Here is a 21,775-nt window from a genome sequence, read left to right as displayed (position 1 = left end):
CAATGTGAAAGAAGGGGAAAATAATCACTTTCGTATTCGCCTGTGGTTCGGATCCGCTCCAAAATGTGATGGCTTCTTCGTTGGCCCATGCTACATCCTTTCCCCAGGTTTCATGAAAATCGGGCCAGTAGTTTTTTCCGCATTTCTGCCGACGAACAAACTGAAACACATGGCCTTCTTGGCGGAGGTATTGAAGGTTTAATGTTTAAGATAATAACTGTAGTCACGTGTAAGACAATTGTTGCGCCAAACATGCTAAACAAGTGGTCAGTGGCATCCCTCCCGTTTTTCACAGGTAGATCATGAGTGGAGTTATTATTGTACTGGCTATTATGAATTGGACAATATGTATGTGTAAAATTAGCTACAGTGAGTCCAGCTGATGTGTTCTGAATGGGTCAATGACTTTAGTGTCACGAGTTGATCGAGAAATGAATAAAAGTGGAGGTATTATTTGAGATGATTTGAATCTCAGCAGCATCAAGTTCTATGTGTGTACACATGTGTGTGTATGGCATAGAAAAGACGTAAAGAGCAAGTACACAACTGTTTATAGTAAGAATTAAATCCAAACCAACACCCTAAATCCTGTTTTACAAATTCTACTATTTTGCTATCTCCCTGGAACATACAGTACGATGTTACATTCCTATCTTATAGGCGTATGTATTTCTCTTTTAACAAGCTAAGTGCAAAATTTGAATATTTGCAAAAATAAAAGTCCTGACGGCAATCTGACAGCTGGTTTCCATGTTCCCTACAAATTAAAAGTGAGATGTGATCAGTTCTGCTGCGCTGCTGCTGTACTGCTGCTGCTGGAAGTGCTGCAATGCTCTCTTTATCTGCCTCCTTCCTCTTCTTTTCCCCCAACATCTAGGCTCTCATTTGCTCTACTTTTATCCATTGAATGCAGGGGATGTCGTGATAGATCCGTATAGTGTAGAGTCATTTGCACGGGCGACGGCATAAAGCAGATCCATTCATTACCACAACTACAAATTGGATTGCCGTGTCACTCTAATTCAATAAGCACATGTGTAATCCCGTCTTGGATTTACCAAATGAAATGAGGGACAAAGTGTCAGCGTTAAAATGTTGTCAGGCATCGCAGTAGTACATAAAAAGGCGGGCTCAGATAATCTTCTGAAAAGGAACAACACTTTTTAAGTTCCTCTAACCGTCTCCCTGACAGGCTGCAGTGGGCTTGATTGCAGCAAACTTGGTTCAGCAGCATTAAGTGTGAAGCGTCCATGCAGAGAGGCACAGCTGTGAGGCTAAAGGAGGTATATGTGTGTGTGTGTGTGTGTGTACAGTAAGTGTACTGTGTGTGTATGTATGTGTGTGTGTGTGGACAATATTAACACGATGTTACCACTCCGTCAGAAGAGTCTCTGACTTCTGGAGGCTGTAACCACACATGGTCAGTAGCTCTCTCAGCTGCAAGCTGCTCTCTAGACTCTCGAGACTTGCAAGAAGAGTTCCAGTGCAAGAGTCAAATGGGAAAGAAAATCCATTGTCAATAGCCAGATCACCTCTTTGTCAATATTGAACAGCAGTGATGCTTGGTTCCAGACGTCTGATTAACTCAAAGACTGTATATAAGTTGTGAACGTAGTCGTTGTGACGTCACCTATTGGTTTGTGGACTGCCGTTTTGAAGCCTCAAGTCCGGTATTTTGGCCTCACATTTTGCAACCAGTGAACGGAAGTGACATCCGCAGCCAAGGTAGAGCGTAGACGGGGTCGGCTTTCAATCAGAAGATTGGCAGATTGATCGTCATTGACATGTGTCAATGTGTACATTTGGCAACCTCAGGTTGTGGTTGAGGCTGTGTTAGTCCTGATGGGCAGGTGGCAACTTGCATGGTAGCCCTGTCATCAGTGTATGAATAGGTATGAATGGGATGACATGTAGTGTTAAAGAGCTTTGAGTGGTCGAAAGACTAGCAAGGCGCTATACAAGTTCGAGTCCATTTACCATTTTTAACGCCTTGGAAGCGACGCTGTATACAGCTCTGGTAGCAACCTGTCAATCACAAGGTAGCCCCGCCCTAAAGCATAATCTATTTTACTCTAGAGTCTAGACCATCATGTACTAAATGAACATCATGCTGTATTGAAGAAGACTTGAAACTAGAGACTGAGACCATAAACTCATGTTCACAATGTTTACTGAGGTAATAAATCAAGAGAGAAGTAGAGTCATTTTCTCATAGACTTCTATACAATCTGACTTGTTTTTGCAACCAGAGGAGTCGCCCCCTGATGGTCAGTAGAAAGAATGCAAGTTTAAGGCACTTTCGCATTGGCTTGACTTTTCAGAAGGGACGGTCGCTGCCTGGATATTTTCCGCAAGCATGATTTTAGTGAGTGATTCTGGTGAGTCTGGTGTTGTGTTCCTTTACCGACGTCGGAGAAAAAAATCGGAGCTTTGTTGGCTGAATTTTAAAAGTTCTTCACCGATTTATCATCGCACTCCTAACGGATAGTTTAAAACAAAACAAAAAAGGATCATAATTGATTCAGCTTTCTTGTCAAAACCTGCCATCTACATTACCCAACCCGTCAACCCAGTCTGGTTGGAGACTCAAACTCTGTTATGCAACTTTTTTTTAAAATATGCAGTGGAACTCCCTAACACCAGGAAACAGATTGTGTTGTGTAAATCAGTTTCCCTTTGAGAATGGGGATGTCACATCATATTTTGCTACATTCCTCTGCAGAAGTGTGCAAGGGGAGAATGCAGAAGACACCCAAAGATTTATAACACTGTTTATTGTCTTGTTTAGCAGTGCGCAAACTTAATAATGAGTCACAGCAGATAAATCAATGGGTGTGTTTCGGTTCGAGCAGAGAGGACGAAAACAAAATCATTTTGTTTTGGTTCACTCCGAGCACAGCTCTGACATCCATGCTATAGTAACACTCTGAGAGGAAAAAGAGAAAACCGTTTCTAATGTTCTGCATTCATTAGCCTACTTCTAAATCACTTGTTTTGATCCACATTAGCTGAAATGTTATGCACACAGTGTGACCTCTTTTTGTTTGAGTTAAGATTCAACCCACGTGGAATGGAAGCTCAGAGGCTTCTACTGAATTCGTCTTCGGAAGACAGATTTTTTAAGAAGTATCCTTGAGTTTTTTTCTTTCACTTTTACTTTCTACATTACATGACAAGTAATGTAGCTGCACGGTGGTGTAGTGGCTAGCACTATCACCTCACAGCAAGAGGGTTCGATCCCCGGGTTCGATCCCCGATCCCGGGTGGTCCTTCTGTGTGGAGTTCGCATGTTCTCCCTGTTGCAGCGTGGGTTCTCCGGCTTCCTCCCACAGTCCAAAGACATGCAGCTCAGGTTATTTGGAGACTCGAAATTGCCCGTAGGTGTGAATGTGAGCGTGAATGTTTGTCTGTCTCTATATGTGCCCTGCGATGAACTGGCGACCTGTCCAGGGTGTACCCTGCCTTCGCCCAATGTCAGCTGGGATCGGCTCCAGCGCCCCGTGACCCTGAACAGGATAAGCGGTTTGGATAATGAATGAATGAGTTACATGACGATTCCAAGGACACAGAAATACTGTTAATATGCTTATTGTGAGCGGATCACAAATTACTAGCTTTGGCTTCTAGCACAGCACTAAGCGGTTTACAGTGATAACGGTGGCAGACTTACCACTCAATGTTCACTGTAATCTTTGAAACAATGAATCCTTGATTTCCCATAGAAGTAAAACAGAAGTAGGCTTCTCATTTCTCACAAATAACAGTGGATGTTGTACACTTAGATGAACACTAGCAGATGTGTTCATTTGTAGCTAGCTAAGGAAAGCTAATACTCTAGCTAAAACTCTGTGACTTGGTTGAAAACTACAACTGACTATTTAATATTTCTACGGTTATTATTTGTTTCTAGTATTCGTATTAAACGGTTTGGTACGAGGCTTACGAACCGAACAATACGTTTGAATAACTATTACTATTTAATTTGGAAAATGCAGGAGCTTAAATTGTGGGAAATATAATGTTCTTTTGGTGGAGCCACTGCGCTCAACCTGGCAACCCAACCGACGTCACAGACAACGTGCTGTCTGACACGCCCACCACGGAAGAACAACATTGTACTCTGGTGATGCACGTGTGTTCTTGGAGGCTACGCTAAACTAGCTTAGCAGGAAAACGAACAGCAGCACACAAGCTACAAACTCTCCCCGCAGCGTTTAGCTGAAAATACCCCTCAAATAAATGTATTAACATAAAATACAAAATACTGGTGCCAGAAAATGTAACAAAATACAATACAATATTTTGTATTTAAAATATAGGAAATACTTTTTTCTGGATTTTCCGTTTTTCTCACAATTTCTGCCAGTAATTGATATGGAATTATGACATTCACATTGAGAAGATACAGCATAACTTGTAATACAGTGCAAGAGTAGATGGTCAGACGTCTCTTGATAAGGTTATCATGAACATACAAGCTCCCACTCTCCCTCTTCCTATATAGCTAGCTACTCGACTGATAAGTTAACTTGCCAAACACTGGCTATGCACTAGCCTAGACACCATGCTAGGGTCATTAGCATGTTAGCATCGATCGCTAGCTTGATATTATAACCATCACCATGTTTATACAATAGGCTATGTAGCCAGACCCAGGCATAAATTATACATCAAGCTAGTTGACATCTGTCACACTCCGATAAAATATTTACCTTGACAGACAATTCGTAGAACTGGAAGATCTGAAGACTGAACTCGTGAACTGTTTTTTGATTCGTGGAGAAAGTACTTTGAGTATTTTAAATACAAAATTACTCCACTCTAAAGTATTTTGTTACAAATTACGTTCGATTTTTTATCGGCCCTATCAAATACAAATTACAAAATACTCAAAAGTAGTTGAAATACGTATTTCAAATACAATAGAAATACTGCCCATCTCTGTTAACGGATAATGCATATAGTGAAAATCAACGTAATTAACACAATGACAACAACAAACACACGAACTAGTGACATAGTATATTTATATGACAACAAAGCATGACTCATCAATCCAGCAACACTGACTGCAGCGCTAAAACACTTGAAGAGCACGGGCCATTCAAATATTATTCACATCAGAGTTTGGTGGGAGTTGCTATAGTTAATACTTCTAAAAACTAAAGAAAGAGAAGGTCAGAGCTGCTAACCTTAGCCTAAACTCTGATATACTAGCACCTTGGCTATCACAGGGTGGGTAGGCTGGTCTTTAATGGGTATTTTTCTAGCAGTGTCACCTAACTTAATAATGTATTTCTCTGGTGACATGCCCCTTGCCTCTGGGAAAAATGTTAGGTTACTTTTAGTAAGCTAGTTAGCCAGGCATGCTAGCATATGTGACTTACATTTAAATCCAAGACTGTTTATGCGATTCCTTAGTCCTTTCACTTTTGCTCTGTGCTTCTGTGTCTTTGTACTAGGGTTGGGCCGGTGTAAAAATGTTCACAATGGTTTGATATTAAGCCGGACCTGACCGGTATACAGAATTTTACCACTAGTTGTCCATTTTGACTCAGCAGCCGCTCCCGAATGGAATCTAATGACACTGAAAGTCAATGAGTGAGCAGGCTGTGAACACCCTGTATTCGTAGCTATACCTATGAAAAAGAATGCGCCGTAATTTCTAAATGTCCCGCAAAATAATTTCCTATGTTATCCACATAATCACGAACAGAGAAGTATAACGAACAAAAAAGCACACTCAGAGGGGAGAATGAAGGGGATGCGGATGGATTTCACCCAGGAGACAGCAGTTTGTTCCCCATGGTAAATGAGAAGTCAACATAGATTTATTGCCTAAATCTAACTAGTAGTAGGAGAAGACTACACTTTGTTGCGAGCAGCCTCGGTCATCCACAGGAAGACATGGCAGGGGGGCCGTCCCAAGTCCGAGGCCAGATTGTTAGTTTGACAGGATTACTCGGCGAGCGTTGATTCCTCCCATCTCTCACCAAGGCTCCATTAGAGCCTGAGGGCGTGAGTCAAGGCCAAACTGAATTAGATGAAGTCGTTCTTGCAGTTGACCTTGGAAATTGTTCAATTGTGATTCAATTCTGACGCCAATGCAATTTGTTGACCGATCACTGCGGACACGGCTATAAACACATTCCTTGTCTTCTCTTGTCGACACCAGTAATGGATATCTCTTCCGTGCAACACCGCCTTCTGTTGTTTCCCTTCAATGTGAATGTCTGACAAAGTTGTTTTCATATTGCAAAATCTTAAATAACTAAATGTCACCCTACATCTCCACTTTATACAATTCCCAAACACAAAAGGAGCTTTGACATGCCAATGTTTAGTGGGATCAGCGTTGTATCACCATAAACGCCCTGCTGTGAGAATCAGAAGGAAATATTCAGACCCCTGTAGAGTCCCAGCTTCCATTGTTTTGACCCAGGTTTATTGTTCTGCTCTTTGTTCACTTGTGTGCGACACCTCCCTGTCACACTTTTTCTGGACGGAATGGAATGGGAGATAATTAACAGTAACGATAATGGCCGCCATTTGCTGCTTTCGATTAGTGTGATTTTAATCATCATTACATTGTCGTCTGGCTGTGACATGACATTAATAGGATGTGGTGATGATAGCGTTGTACATGGTGATGGTGATGACAGACACTCGACAGCAGCTCCTAGAGATGATGCTCATTACTGTCAAATTTAACTGGAGTTACAAAAGGCCTTGGACTGCTTCTCTAAAAAAAGCAGGAAGTTGAGTAGGAATTGATTCCGTCACCAAACGGAGCAGAAGCGAGCACATGCCGACACATTCAGTGAGTTAGGTATCTCATTAAAGCAGGCCCTTTCCAGTCTTAATTTATTAGTAATCATGACGTAAAGGAAAGTGATTGTATTTTTAGCCTGCATAAATGTGTAATACAAACAAATACTATCAAGATGGATCACTCAGAAAGAATAACATATAAGGATAGGCCTACTGTACAGCTTTGCCTGTAGTGAAGAATGTATATTCAGGTGTGACATCATGCGATCTATTGGTGTCCCAGTCAGTGAATGTGGCCCCTTCTTCCCCCTGGAAGAACTCTGCACCCTGTTTGTGAGAAGGGTGGGGTGCAGAGTCAGCGTCAGCCTCTGGTTCTGAAAAGTGAAGATAATGCTGAAGTGCCTTAAAACCTGCATTCTGTCACATGGCAAGCAGAGGGCAACTCCTCTGGTTACAAAAATAAGTCAGATTGTATTTGTCTTTGAGAAAATGACTCTACTTCTCTCTTGATTTATTACCTCAGTAAACATGAGTTTATGGTCTCAATCTCTAGTTTCAAGTCTTCTTCAATACAGCATGATGTTCATTTAGTAAGTTATGGTCAATTTAAAGTCAAACAGACCATAAAGCAGAGTATGGTTTAGGGCGGGGCTACCTTGTGATTGACAGGGTGCTACCACAACGTTGTCCTGTCTGGTAGTTGTCTGTATTTTCGTCTGAAAACTCTAACCCTTTCACAGTGTTTTCAGTCCATGAAAGATAATTGTAACGTTTTGGTCGCCTAAAAATGTCTTATTTAGCGTACGGTTGTACTTAGCTCCCCCCTTTCGTATCAGCTCTGGTTGCGATTGCAAAAAGTTGCTGTTGTTAAAACAAACATAGTTAAACCATGCTAGTCAGGTTAACCCCTAGATGTATAGTACAAATAGCAAGAGAAACCAGAGCTGGAAGAGCCTCAACTGTTTCAATCCTTCTGGTTTCCCAATAAGTTACGGTAGCACTGGCTAAATAGTGGTGGAATGGACAAAAACGGCGTGCTATAAATTGTTCAGCTGAAGTTGTGGATGTCTTTGGAAACATGTAAGCATGCGAAACCCTTTGTGACAGCATTCCCTTGAATGCATGTGTGTAGGGTATGAGCTCTGCTGGAATGTTCCTTCATGTATGTAGCAGCCGGTATGCTTCAGCTTGCCCCTTATGAATCCACACTACCTGCAGGAATTATCCTTTGCCCGACAGTCACATGCTTATATTTGAACTCATATTTGTATAATCCCTCTACTCACGCATATATTCTCATTCGCACATATGCATATACATGTGTAGTTGTCCCATAATCTGTTTTGTTTTGGTGTGCATTACTTTTATATTCATATCATATATTAAAAATATATCTTATTAACACTAATGCTCTCATCTTACATCAAAAGTCTTCTTATAAAAGTGAAAGAACCTGCACATGTGTGTAGATATTCTAAGAGTGATATAACATGAATATCTTCCTTGAAAGAAATGTTATTAGCGAGTGCACGCCTGGTGGTGTCTTACCCCGGCATACATTACTGTTCATGTTCATTTGATCTTTCACGCTTCATTTAAGGCTTACTGGCAGTGATGATTTAATAAACTAGCAAGGGCGTTTCTCGCCAAGCATTTTAAAGCGCATCTGATGCAGTAATTTCCATCGCGGCGTGTGATTAGCAGCTTGGTAATTAACAGCCAACGGTTTTGACTTCACCAGCTTCACGTGACAAGCAAACACAACACAACACCTTTTTGCAACAGAGAACTCGTCTAGTGTGGGAACAAGCAACTTCCTCGTTGTTTTGTTCCTCAATCGAACTGTTGCCCCACTTTTCCCCGGACGGTCTCATTCTCACTCAGAAATGTATATGGAGTCATAGCATAAAAATGAATAAATCTGTAAAAGAACAAGAAAATAAATGTGGAGGGGTTAACAGTATGAAGAGGAAATAATTAGGAATAAATAAGTAAATAAAAAAAATTGTGAAATACAAAGAGGAATAAAAATAAGTTATAAGTAAATAGCAAATGTGGAAATATAAGGAGAAATATATAATATAATAAATAAATGTGGACATATAAGACAAATAACAATTATTTGTTTTTATTTCTGTATATATTTAAAAATATATATGTTTTTTTTATTTTCAGTGTATATATATTCATATTTCCACATTTATTTTCTTATTCTTTTACAGATGTATTATTTATATGGCACTCGTATGAATCCATACTATGTATTATGCAATGATAAAATATAGCACAACATATTTCCAGTATGGCTGTAGGTCTAGATATGTCATTTCCCAAATTAGATTACACCTTAACTCATAATTCTCCAATAATAGGAACCAAACAGTGGCCACTAAATCAAATTGCATAGTTACATATTCAGTAACTGCCTGAGATGAGGTTGAGGTCTTTCTGAGCTTGAGAATGTGTCTGCGGTTGACCAGAAAAACCACCAGTCCCACGCTCAGTCTCACACATCACACAGTCAGCGGCTTCCAATGAAACAGCTGGCCTGTAGGTCAAAGCGGTAGTCTGTGAGAACACAAGCTGTGGATGAAACGCAATCAAATATCAAGCATGTGAGATCGGAGGAGAGCGCCACAGCGTAGACGGGCTCTTCTCCGTGCGGAGAGACCTGACGATGAATTATTCAGGTGTGCCTTCGGCCTAATGTGAACCTTGATGAAAGTCGATTTTAGATTAACAATATGTCGACACTGTCCTTTTGCTCTGAAGCAGAGGTCCAGTGGGACATGGTGGGTGAAAACACACTGCCCTCTGTTGGTCCAGAAACATTCACTGGCTCCAGAATGTGACCACACGCACACACACACACACACACACACACACACACACACACACACACACACACACACACTCTCTCCATGTCACACAAGTCTCAAGCCTTAGAATCTTCCTCATACCATTATTAAGAAATCATGTAGCCATTCACTTAAATGAGGATATCAGTGGCATCGCAGGGTCAGCCTGGTCAGTTTGCATTAACTGAGCTTTCTGATGAAGGTAATGAAACGTGTGTGAATGTGAATGTAATTTTGGGGACTTTACAAGCCAAAAATCTGGTTAGTTGAAGCTAACACCTAAATGTCTGTCAGGTGGGGATGTTACAATTTGGGATTATTGACAAATATGTAATGACTTTATGGGTCAAACTGCACAACTTTTTCAGGAAGTAAAGTTTTCCAGGAAGCTCAAATGCTCATTCAAAATGATCTTTAAAGCAACAACACATATATATGTTGCTTTAAAGATCCTTTTTGAATATATATATACGTTTACCACTTGGGGATGGCATACACAAGCTGTAAACACAACATTGACATATAAAGAATGAATAAGTAAATAAAAAATATATAGAAAATGATTAAAAAATAGATGAATGTGGAAATATAAAGACAAATAACAAAATATAGCAAATGAGCATGTATCCGTTTATTGATTTTATCATGTATCTATATATTTTTAAGATATACATTTATTTGAAATTTGGGATTGTATATGTAATAATTTTGTGGGTTGAACTGCACGTTATTAGGTGGCAGAGTTTGTGCCCATTTAACAACATCTTTTTTTGGACACTTGGGGACCAACAAGCTGTAAACACAACATTGACATTTAAAGAATAAATAACTAAATAAATAAAAGAATAAATAAATGTTGGAATATAAAGACAAATAACAAAATATAAGAAAATTACATTTTCATTTATTTTAACATGTATTTGTTTATTCCAGTATATATTTAATATATTTATTTACACATTTCTTAAATATATATTTATTTTGGGAATTTGTGATTTTTGACAAATATGTGACGACTGCACAACTTTTTGCCACGAAGCTCAAGTGCTCATTTAACAGGATTGCTTGAAAACAACATTAATAGATTTTCTTTCTGGCCACTTGGGGAAAGCGTAAACAAGTTGTAAACACAACATTGACATGTAATCAGCCAACAAAGCTGATGAAGGAAAAGCTTGTGGTGGCAAGCTGAGCTCTAATGAGGTGGGCTCATCATGAAGGTGTCATTAGGGGCAGGCTGCTGAGGCTCTGCAGCAGATGTGAGGCAGGACAGCCTGAGGGGGAGACAGTGACCACCGAGAGGGGGGGTGGCTCTGTGACAACTTTACCCTCCAATCACTCACACAGGCTGGCACGCCAGCACTCTCTCTCCTGGCCTCGCTGCTGCTGCTGCTGCTGCTGCTGCTCAGAAGTGATTAGTAAACCGATGAGACAATCTGCAAAATGGCTTTGGTCACACAGAACTCACCCCCCATAATCTGCCGTATCGTGTACCACACCGAGCGATCTTGTGATTGAATTGCCACTTCAGAGCTTCTTTTCCCATCCTGCTTCTCGTGTTTTCCCGACTGCAAGCCGGGTACTGCAGTCATTGGAGTGATGTGTTTGTGTGTTTGTTGTTTTGAGCTCTAGGCTTTTTTCTCTCTCTCTCTCTGATAAGGAGGAGCCTCCACTTCTGGGCCCTAATGCCCGCCTTTCATCCGATGCCGTAGCAATATGACTTTATCTAATAAAACAACTCTTTTAAATTTAAACAATCACAATATGATGCAATATATTGAATAGTAACCTTCGTGCCGCATATCGTATCGTGATCGGTATCGTCAGATTTTTGCCAATTCACAGCCGTAGCCTCAATGTCCCATAGTTGTAATGTACCAAATGCCGTGTGGTAAACAAGGTTCGAAATTCCTTCTGCTAAGAAAAGTTCAGGAAAATAAAATACTTTCATTTCAAGTGTTTTGTGCATCACTGCTTTATCATTTTTCATCTGGAATTAGATTGCAATCTTTCCGTTACACAAACAAGATGTTTTACATGCTTGACATTATCCCAGCAGACATGTCCAGCAGTACTCATCATGAACTTGTCTCCTCCGCTATAAGCAGTTACATAGCGGGTCATTTGGCTCACTCGGCCCGAGGATTAGAGGTGGTGGGTGAAATCTCTCGGCAAGAGACGGAGGCATCTCCCGTCTCCAGATGTGTGCTGCCTAGTGATGTTGGTTCTCCTGTGAATCAAAGTTCGGGATATCTCGCGACCAAAATATTTGCTCAAGCTCACAACCAGTGTCCATGGACTCGCTGGAACAAGCTGGTTTCCATATTTACGGTCTGTCTTCCTGTCTCAGCTGTTGTTGCATTTGGTCTGTTAGCGACTGGGAGGATCTCGCGCTGGGAGGCTTCTGCCGGAGTCCAGACTATTGAGGATGTCCTCCCTTAGCACTGTCCCGAGGCTCCTTTCGGTCGTAGCGGACAGACATATGGCGCTTAATGCGCACTAAAGTCGCTAAATCTAGTCCGGTTCCCCAGAGTTTAATTCCCAAAGATGAGTCAGATAGCCACTCGGCTCTGTAATGTCTCTAAAGATGCGTGATGTTTGTACTGTAGAAGCAAGATGACGGCCCCTCGGGGGTTTTACTCATCTCCTGCTGTCCAGCGAGGGGTTTGGCAAATCAAAATGTACACCATGCAGTGAGTACATGCAGCATCCGATCCAGCACTATTCATCAAACTGACACACTCCCTGTATATTTTCTCCCTGGCTGTGAGCACACTGGAAAACACCTGGATCATTCGCTAAGGCTAGACAGGGCACCGGGGGAAAGGGACTCGCAGACTTTGACATCGCCTTTGTCATGACTGCTGTAAAGGCCTCGACTGTGATTGATGGTTCAGCACCTCCATCCGACTCGCCTCTTGTCAGGCCGAAGAGGTTTCAGACATTTCCGCACAGCGCGTATTCCTGTGAGGGATGCGCGGCCAAGCGTGATACAGTCAAAGAATATTCGGCAGGACATGTTATCTGCTCTGAGCGCTGGTGCGGCTTTTTTATTTCGCCGTTAGGCAATGCACGCCACCTTCCTATTTCCAGTGTTTGTTTTCTATCTCCTTGATTAGGGGCCTACATCTTCCAGGACGCTCCACAACTTTGCTGTTGTGCTGCAGGTGTGGTTGAAATGCTGCCGGTGCATCCTTAAACCAGCATCTGCTCATCTGCTGGCTTGACACGTTTTAAACTGGAAAGAGAAAAGGTCATCTCACTGCAAACTTAGAAAGTCTCCTCTTTTCCTGACGGGCTCATAGTGTCACTCTGCTGAATTGCTCCCCTTCGATAGTGCTTCTTTACAAGTTAACACCAGTTTCTTTCTGCTGAGACGGGTCCATTAATAACAGACGCTGAGGCACTTTGCCACTTAATATGGGGCTATTGGTCTGTGTGCTGCTGTTTAGGTTGATGGTCACCCTACTTTACAGGCAGGGGATGGAATTTGGTACTCAAAGAACTCCTGATAAATAAGACTGTCTGTCACTGAAGACCTGAATCACCTCCATGCAAGTGTAAACTTTATTCAGTAGCTGGAGTGTTTTACTTCAAGACAGATCAGTAATTAAATAGGTGTTCAGATTATTTACATGGGGGTTACGTTTTAGCCCAAAAGATGCTTGCAGTGTGTTCATGGGTGGGAAGTAGGTGAGGGATCATGTCTTCATGATGGTGATCCCGATGGCTAGCTGGGGCACCAGCATGGAGAAGAAGTGAACTGCTGACAGTTGTGCCTGAACTAGAGGTTAGGACCACAGAACGGGCCCCGAGACAGTTAAAGGGATGAGAACATGCTCACAATGACGATGCTAACGTGCAGATATTTAACTGGTATAATGTGTATCGTCCTCGCCATTAGCTTAGCATGTTAGCGTGCTTACATTTGCTACTTAGCACCGAACGCAACTCACAGTTAAGGCTGATGGGAAGTTAAGTTATGAACGGATTTAGTGATGAACCAAGGTATTGGACGAACCTAAAATGTTGAACTGAGCTAGATGAAAAGTCTAGAGATCACCAAACATGTTACGAGTCACCCTGAGGGGAATGTGAATGTCTGTGCTGATGACGATCCATCAACTAGATGTTCAGGTATTTCACTTAAAACCACAAATGTCAACCTCATGGTGGCGCCAGAGGTAAAGTCAGCAGGTGGCATCCCCTGAGGACCATGGATGTCTGCACTAATGTCATGGCAAACCATCATATGGTTGAGATATTTCAATCTAGACCAAAGTGGTGGTCTTGAGTGAGTTTGTTAATCCCACCATGCTTCCACATGAACTGCTGAGCTTGGTCTACGTTACTTTATTATTTATTTAGCTTTACTGTTTTTGAATAACCGTTCGAGCTAGCCTTCACCCTTTCACTTAGCTTTTCTGTATTTTCCAGTTTTCTGCTGAAAAAAATAAGTGTTTTCTGTGTTTAGTTACTCTTTAATGTCGTCTCTGCTCACTAAAGCTCTACTACCATGTGTGCCAGTATTAAACGTGATTAGGCCTGTACCTGCAGAGTCATTTACACAGTGGTCCATTAGCTGCAGAGGACTCATTCGCTCTGGATGAGAAGCGCGGAGCGGATTGGATTCCCTCACGCCTTTCCCTCTGTGGACCTGCCCTCAACACAGCCTCTGGTTTCCATAGAGACCACTAGGCCAATCCCCTCTCCCCTCCTCGGTACAGTGGTACAGCGAGCCAATGCAATGAAACCACACACATTGAAGCTCCACGTAACAGCCAATTGAGCTGGAAGAAAATAGTGTACAGAGGGAGTAAAACACTAATAGATATTGACCATATGATTAAGTAGACTTAATGGGTACATAGGGCGAGACTATGTACATGGATATAGATGAAGCAGGTTAAATACAGTAGAGAGGTTGTGCTTTGGATGCGGCTAATGAGATGTGTGGCTGGTCCCGGTTACATCATGAGACTGCTGTATGTGAGCCAATCGTCTCCACTGTGACCAAGCTTGAATGAGCAGCACGCCAAGTCAGGGAGTGTGTGTGTGTGTGTGTGAGTGGGTGTGAGTGGGTGAACGAGTGAGCTTTAACTGTATAACGGTCGGTGTTTGCCTCAGCTTTCTGCTCTCCTGCTCCCCGCAGACCAGACACAGAAGTCCCGAGCTCTGCCATGACTCACAGACGCCACCATCAATTGTGAGTACTTGAGTAAATGTTGCATGCTGGGGGATTTCGAGGAATGAGGTGGTAGTCGAGGAAAATTCGAGAGATTTGGCTGCAAAAAATTGCTGTAACAGTGGAAAAATGCTCACTTTACATAGAAAAACTAATTATTTCCGAGCTATTTATGTGGTGATTTTAAAAACAGAAATAATAGAAAATGTATTGGGATACTGTCATTTTGTGTGTGTGTGCTGCTCTGTGCACGTGCATGAATTTTGTGTGCGTGTGTGTGCGTGTTGCTATTGTATCAATGCTACCGTGGACTCCTCACAGACTTTTTCTGCTGCACCAACAGAAGTAAAAGGTGGACGGTATTTGCCTAACACTGATGATGTCACACCGGCTGAGCTATTTTTAGAAAGGGGTCTGAAGAAGGCAGGCTTCCCCCCTCTTTCCTAGAGTGTTATTATTATTCAAAGGCTTTCATCAGTGCGTCCTCTTCTCTCAGCCTGTATTGGTCAATTTGGATCCCTCCAATTGCAGTCTGTCACGGTAGTTGGCCCGCTCCATGCATACACATAGCCACTTTACGGATGTTTTCTCCTCAACACACGAACACAATCACATTTTGTGAAGCTGTAATTACATGACTCCTGTGAGACCTGTGAAATACACTCATAGAATATTTTACAATCTGTTTTAGAGAAAACATACAGAATTTCCTGCAGGATAACAACTCCTAAACATTTCTGCTCAGATGAATGACTATTGCTTCTAGCTATGCCAATATTAATGAAGGTGATCAATATTAATAAGGAATCTGCATAAAATCTGAAATTATTCATGAATTCAAGATGAAGTCCACACTTACTGTACTTGAGGATTTGTGTAGAGTTTCATGCATCAGGCTTAAATGCAACCCACTCGCCACAAAAAATATTGCCGTTGAACAATTCTGCAAACCTGATACTTTGAATGTCGAAGTTTCTGAATTAAAAATATGTTTCATAAACATGTTTGGCACCAGGCTTGAACCACGCTTCAGAAATGCACGATGTCACATGGTTATCATGGTTTGAGCTAAATGAATAACGTTATCATGTAATAACGTTATCATGTAACAACGTTATCATGTAACAACGTTATCATGTAACAACGTTATCATGTAATAACTGTAACAACGTAACGTACATAAATAAATAACAGGACTTTTTTAGGTAACAAGCATAATAACGTGATGCAACAACAGTAACAACCGTAAATAAATAACCGTCGTTAGCGGACTTGCTTACGTAACAAGCGTTTCAACGTACTGAAACAACCATCACAACGTAACTAGTGTCAATAAGCAACAACCTCCTTTAGATGACTTTTTTATGCAACAACCATAGTAACATAACGAACTAGTGTAAATAACGAACAACCGTCCTTCATTTCGTAACGATAAGTAATAAGTACAACAACGTAACCTAACAACGTAACAACAAAACTAATGTAAATAAACAACAACAGCTCTGCGCTGATTTGTTTTGGGACTGGGCGTAAAGTCAACCTTCATTTTTTGTTTCATTTGGGACACAACTAGCAGCCTCCCTGGTCAAAGTCCTGTGTTTATTTGACTCGTCCACCCCTCCAGTGGACTTGTTATACTCATTGTTATACCACATCATTTTTAATAATGCCAGCTTGACTACTACCGCTATTGAGAGAATGCAAAAAATAAAGAAGATCTTTGACATTCAACGTATCCATGGATTGCAGGAACATACAATGCTAAACTCTTGTATTGGCGCCTGGGCTCCTTATGTGATACTGTACTGCACTTTATTTAAAATGTCTGTGTTGGGAAGCTGACTAAAATGTGCTGTATCAGTCTCAGCGGTACCAGGCAGCAGGCGAGTCACATAAAAGTCATACTTTCTGCTTCACTGGTGCTGGATTGCATAAGAAAGAAGGAGCCTCCATCTGTTCCACCGAGGGCTTGCCTGCGCTAAGCAGGGTTTTCATCATGTTACCCAGCAGCCCCTCCCCCTCCCCGGGTCAGGGCACAGGCGCAAAGCCGTCGCCGATCATGTGATCCACCCCAGCTCAAGGTCGCTGGTTGGGCTGCTTCACAACGCTGAGGTTCCTGAAGTGCCCTGATGGATCAGCATGAGAGAGTGTCACAATAAACGTCGGTTTGACCGGTTTCTGGTGTTTTCCTGTCCAGTTTGCAGAATAGGAAGGCGTCCATGTTTTGATACAAAGCTGATGTCTCTTGTCCCAATAATGAGACGGCAAGGCCAAGTGGATCTGTGAAATATTCTGCTGCTCCTAAGTAGATGGTGACGTGTTTGGTGCTGTCTTTCTCATGAGGATACATTCATACGTAGCTTGCAACTGCTGGCTGGATTCATTTCTGGCACCTAATGTGCATTTTGTAGTCAAGAGTATCTTTGTCTTGTTTTGGAGACACTTGCTCCCCCTGGTCTTTGACTGGCTGTAATCAGCTTCTCATCCATTTTGCTCTTGCTAGACAGAGCAGAACTAATCCAATCTGTAGTGACACAAGGAAGTGTGGAAATCCGATTGGGGAGATATTCTTCTCCCCTGTCAAGCTTGTTGAGTGTCCATACACTGGCTGGGTTTCTGTGCTCATCCATCTCTGTAGCAAATAACTGGACCTGTAAGGACTTGTTGTGTTTCAGGCCCTTCATAGCGATACCACTATGGAATACTGTGCTGCAAGTAAAAAGCCCTTTATTTGTCATATTTATGTGATTATCAATCTTTGAAATGATTCTGATCCTGACACAAATAAGTGTTTGGTGTACAGACTGTTGCTTCAGTGTCGCGTGGGCGCCGTGACGTTTGCGGTCTGGACCCGGGTTCAGTCTCTCATGTTAAAGTACTGAATCCAAACAAAAGACGAGTTTCACTGTTGCATCTCCAGTTTTTGAGTTATTTACGCTTTCAGACAAAAACAAGGGATAAAAGAAGGCAGAATATTTTAAGGAGTTAATAACCTGATAAAAATGTAATAATTTTTTTGTAATTTGATATTTCTGGCTCTGAAAAGCAGTGGAGGAAAGGTAGAGATGTGTACTTAAAGTGAGAATAACTTTTGAAAGAATAAAAACAGTAACACATTTGCCCTCTTCCAATTGAAATGTTTATAGTTTGCTAATGTTGGCAACATTTATATAGATATAGCTCTGCAACTGACATCACTGAGTCAGTTTATAATTGCTACTTCTGGCCAGACAGTGAACAACATTCACTCTTCATTTTTTTGGCCTCCACCAACTACTGGCAGTAATAAGATTGTAATACATTCTTTCTCAACTACTTGCTAACTTCTGTCGGCCTGTCGGCCGTTTGTGACCCTGCAGGTAGTCTACAGTGGGTTTATCAGAGCGTTCTCGCAAACAAATAGCTGCCTGGTCTCCTAGAAATTATATTACCAAAAAACTAAACTGCATCGTCACTTATATTTCCATGTCTTGTCTCTGATTACATTTGTTTTTGACTTCTCACAAATACGTTTCTGATCATCTTTCAAATTGGAACCATGTGTGTGAAAGAAACACAGGAATTTCACCCAGGAGAACTCTATTTATGTCTTGTGTGAAGCCGAACGTTGGTGAGTGACTTATTTCATTATACATCCGTGATTTAAATAACGTAACAAACGTGCTGATTTTAAGCCAAACCACGTTGTTTTACCAAACCTAACCATGTAGTTTTGTTGCGTTGTTGTTTTGCTTTGTTTCAATTTCCGACGGTAACCACACGGTAACCACAGGGTAACCACACGGTAACCACATGGTAAAGCTGTGTTTCCCTCGAAACGTAATTGAGAATGCAGCTTAGATGTATGGGAACGTCATTTTGTCTAAAACAGGGTTGCAAAGGGTAGATGAGAACACTGGAAAGCCAAATCTTAGGACTGGTTCTTAATTGACTTATCTGGTTAAATAAAGGTTAAAAAATATCCATGAACTATAATAAGATAAAAGCTTATTTGGCTGCATAGCCAGTTAATATTTCTCTGGTGGTTCGTCACTATGATCGGCCCCTTTAAAAACGCAGCTAGTCATTCGATCTATTGCTGGTATTAAGATATTGAGTACTGCAGCTTTAACTAGACTTCTTGAAGAAATGGACTCTCTGATCTTAACGTTGTGAGTTTGCGATACAAAGTATCTACCGGCTGCATTTTGTGGTTATTTCAGGCTGCAGGACGCCATCGGAGCAAAGCAGCAATATTATGGCAACGTTTCCCGACAAGGCGATGAGGTAATTAATGTGTAAGTGCTCTTCAGAGGAGTACTTAACAATTAAGACTCGAACTGCTGTTAATTATTGAGAAACTGTGCTGTCAGATAGTGAATGGCATGAATGCGGTTAACACAGGGCGATGCCATTCATCTTCCCGTGTGTCTTAACTGTCATCACTCACCATGACAGCAATATCAAATAAAGCAGCTGGAGCTGCAGCTCCAGATTGATTGATTGGACTTCATTGGAAACTTCGTCATCAGCATGTTCCCACAGAGCGCGTTGCAGGTCCTTTAGTTATCAACATTGTTCCCAATCTACTGATATCACAAAAGATAAATCTAGCCACCGACGTCTGCCCACTTCTCAATAATGAATGGGCCTGCTGACATATTCAGGTCGACCTCCTGGTTAAAGTAGAATGCCTCACTCGCTGTGCACCTTTACATCTTGAAAGATGACGGTGTCACACAGCCTTTGTGCATTGCTTTAAACTGTTCAAGTGTGGTTACTGCTTTCTATCTCCAGGTCTCATCCTCGCTGTGGTTGTAACGCCTTGCTTCGGAGGGAGATCTGCGTGCGTTTACTATGCAGCGGTTGCAGTTCTTGTTAGTCATGGTGATAAAAGAGCACTGCACCACGTGTGTGTGTGTGTGGGGGGGGGGTTGGCACAGCAGGTCGGCAATACAGTAATTGCAGCTGGAAACCGTCAGAATCAACAGTGACCTCACATAAGCGTCGTCATCGCCATAAAAAATGTGGAAGCCATAACTGGATCTTTTTATTTTTTTATTCCCTCTCTCGTGCCACCACTGTTTGAGTTGAATTGATCTCATTGTAAAGTCTCTTTCATGGCAGCGCAGCCGAGAGTACCGGAGATCAAAGTGGCCTCGCTCTCCCATAAATCTGCACGGAGGCGAATTTCGGGCAGCCGGCAGTGCCGCGCTAAAGCTGTATACCTGCGCAACACACACACACACACACACACACACGTGATGATTCCCCTGTTGTGCTCTACAGTCAGGCTGGAGCTGTCATTTATTGGCTGTGCTTGCATGCGGAGGGGGATAACGTTACAGCTCCCTGTCAGAGAGCCGGCTGTCTGCTTCAAATGGCAGTTAGCATCACGAGCTACCGCATCCTCTGTTGTGCAGTTCCTCAGCTCCACCCGGGCCTTTGTCTTTTATCTCTTAAAAGCAGGGTTTTTTTGACAGAGGGATAGACCTCTGCTTGATTAGGTTTTGCAGCTCATCTAGATGCGGGGCCTTCCTCTCATCTGATGATTATCACCGCCTGTGATACTGCTCTCAGGTGCTGGTGCATAAAGAATAAAAAAAAACAGCCTGACATTTGGGACTTCCAAGTTGGCTGCTCGCTTTGGCTCTGCAGGTTTGCGATCTCGATATACAACCAAATTTTATATTAATTTGAAAATATTGTTTGGTATCGATGCCATGGTAACCTCCTAAGACCTTTTAACTCCGGAGTGTGTCTCACCCAGTACTGTGATATTTTCCCGCAATAATGCCTGGAAATGTAATAAAACCCAATAATAAATACAAGCAACTTGACCAATAATCTTAAAAAACGTCCTGACTGATATCGTAATAACACCTTTCAGGCGGAGATGAAGCCAATGTTTGCAGCACATGGCTTCTGCCCGCTGTGCAACTAGGTCGTCTTTAGATTACAACGGACTCAAATCACAGTCAAAACCTTGCAGAGATAAATTTACTTTGTCAGCACAAAAATCACATAGACGGCAACTTGGGTCCTATCAAATGTTTGTGCGTACGGAGGAATTTTGGAAGACTTACTGCTTAGTTGGCCAGTTTCATGTGTGTGTGATGCAAAATCTTTCTCTGCATACAAAACACTGTTTACATGGAATAAATCTTTATGTTTTTATAGCTTCTTTTTCACTGAAAACAGCCACCTGCTGCATCCAAAAACGACACTATCAGAGTGGTGAGAGTGACTTGAACAGTAAAGTTGGGGGCCGGAAAGACAAACAATGAGCGTCAACTCCCTTCAACACGCTGAGGCCAAACCTGAGATACAGAACAGAGAAATGATCCTTGATACAGGACCTAAAAGACACAGGAAGCTGGATGATTATTTTGCTCGTCCATTTAGACACGGCCAGGTTCATCTTCTTGCTGGCAGGGAAGTTGGAACTGTTTTCTGGGAAGGGTTGCTGTAAATATTGGGGTCACACCGTTCTCACCTTTTTCGTGGAGCCCCGCCCTGGACAGCAGTGCTGATTAGAGAGAGCCATCAATGAGCCCGACCAGAGGCTGTCATTTCCAACAAGTTACACACAGAACCTCGCTACATTTGCCATTCATGATTTCTATTATCTACTATGCATTGTGCCTGCATTGACTGAAATGAGCTGTCACCTGTGCGTGCGGTTTATGTAACTCAAATCTTGCATTGGCCTTTCGCAAGTTGGCAGAAATACGTTTTTGTGAGTGCTCTAATGACTGTATTCTTGAAACAGTAGCCTTATGTTGTTATTTGGACTTTCTGAGGCTAATGCGTATTCATGCATGGCGCCGGTCTGTACCTGTCAGCTTGGAGAGCACACAGTCCTGACAGTATAGGATTGCTGTCAGAATGTGACGTCCTGTCAATATCACCCTTACTTCTAACGTCTCAGCGTTCTGGGCAGTGGCCAAATAAATATGTCACATATGTCATAATGTCGCCA

General features: G+C 42.0%; 1 protein-coding gene across 3 annotated transcripts in view; it reads left to right on the top strand.

Moving 5' to 3' along the window:
* Window positions 1-21,775, top strand: part of iqsec1b (IQ motif and Sec7 domain ArfGEF 1b) — a 209,757-nt gene that overhangs the window by 105,344 nt on the left and 82,638 nt on the right. The window contains exon 3 of one of the 3 annotated variants that reach the window (XM_031875355.1): window positions 14,782-14,835. The exons of the other annotated variants lie outside the window; for them this stretch is intronic. Within the exon in view, the coding sequence (XP_031731215.1) occupies window positions 14,782-14,835 (54 nt within the window). The remainder of the gene's footprint in view (window positions 1-14,781; window positions 14,836-21,775) is intronic. 3 annotated transcript variants of the gene reach the window in all.

The sequence above is a fragment of the Anarrhichthys ocellatus genome, unplaced genomic scaffold (genome assembly GCF_004355925.1).
Source record: "Anarrhichthys ocellatus isolate YVR2014 unplaced genomic scaffold, GSC_Weel_1.0 scaffold90, whole genome shotgun sequence".
Taxonomy (NCBI): Eukaryota; Metazoa; Chordata; class Actinopteri; order Perciformes; family Anarhichadidae; genus Anarrhichthys; species Anarrhichthys ocellatus.
The sequence above is the reverse complement of the archived record's forward strand: the minus strand, read 5'-3'. Positions and strand labels throughout refer to the sequence as shown.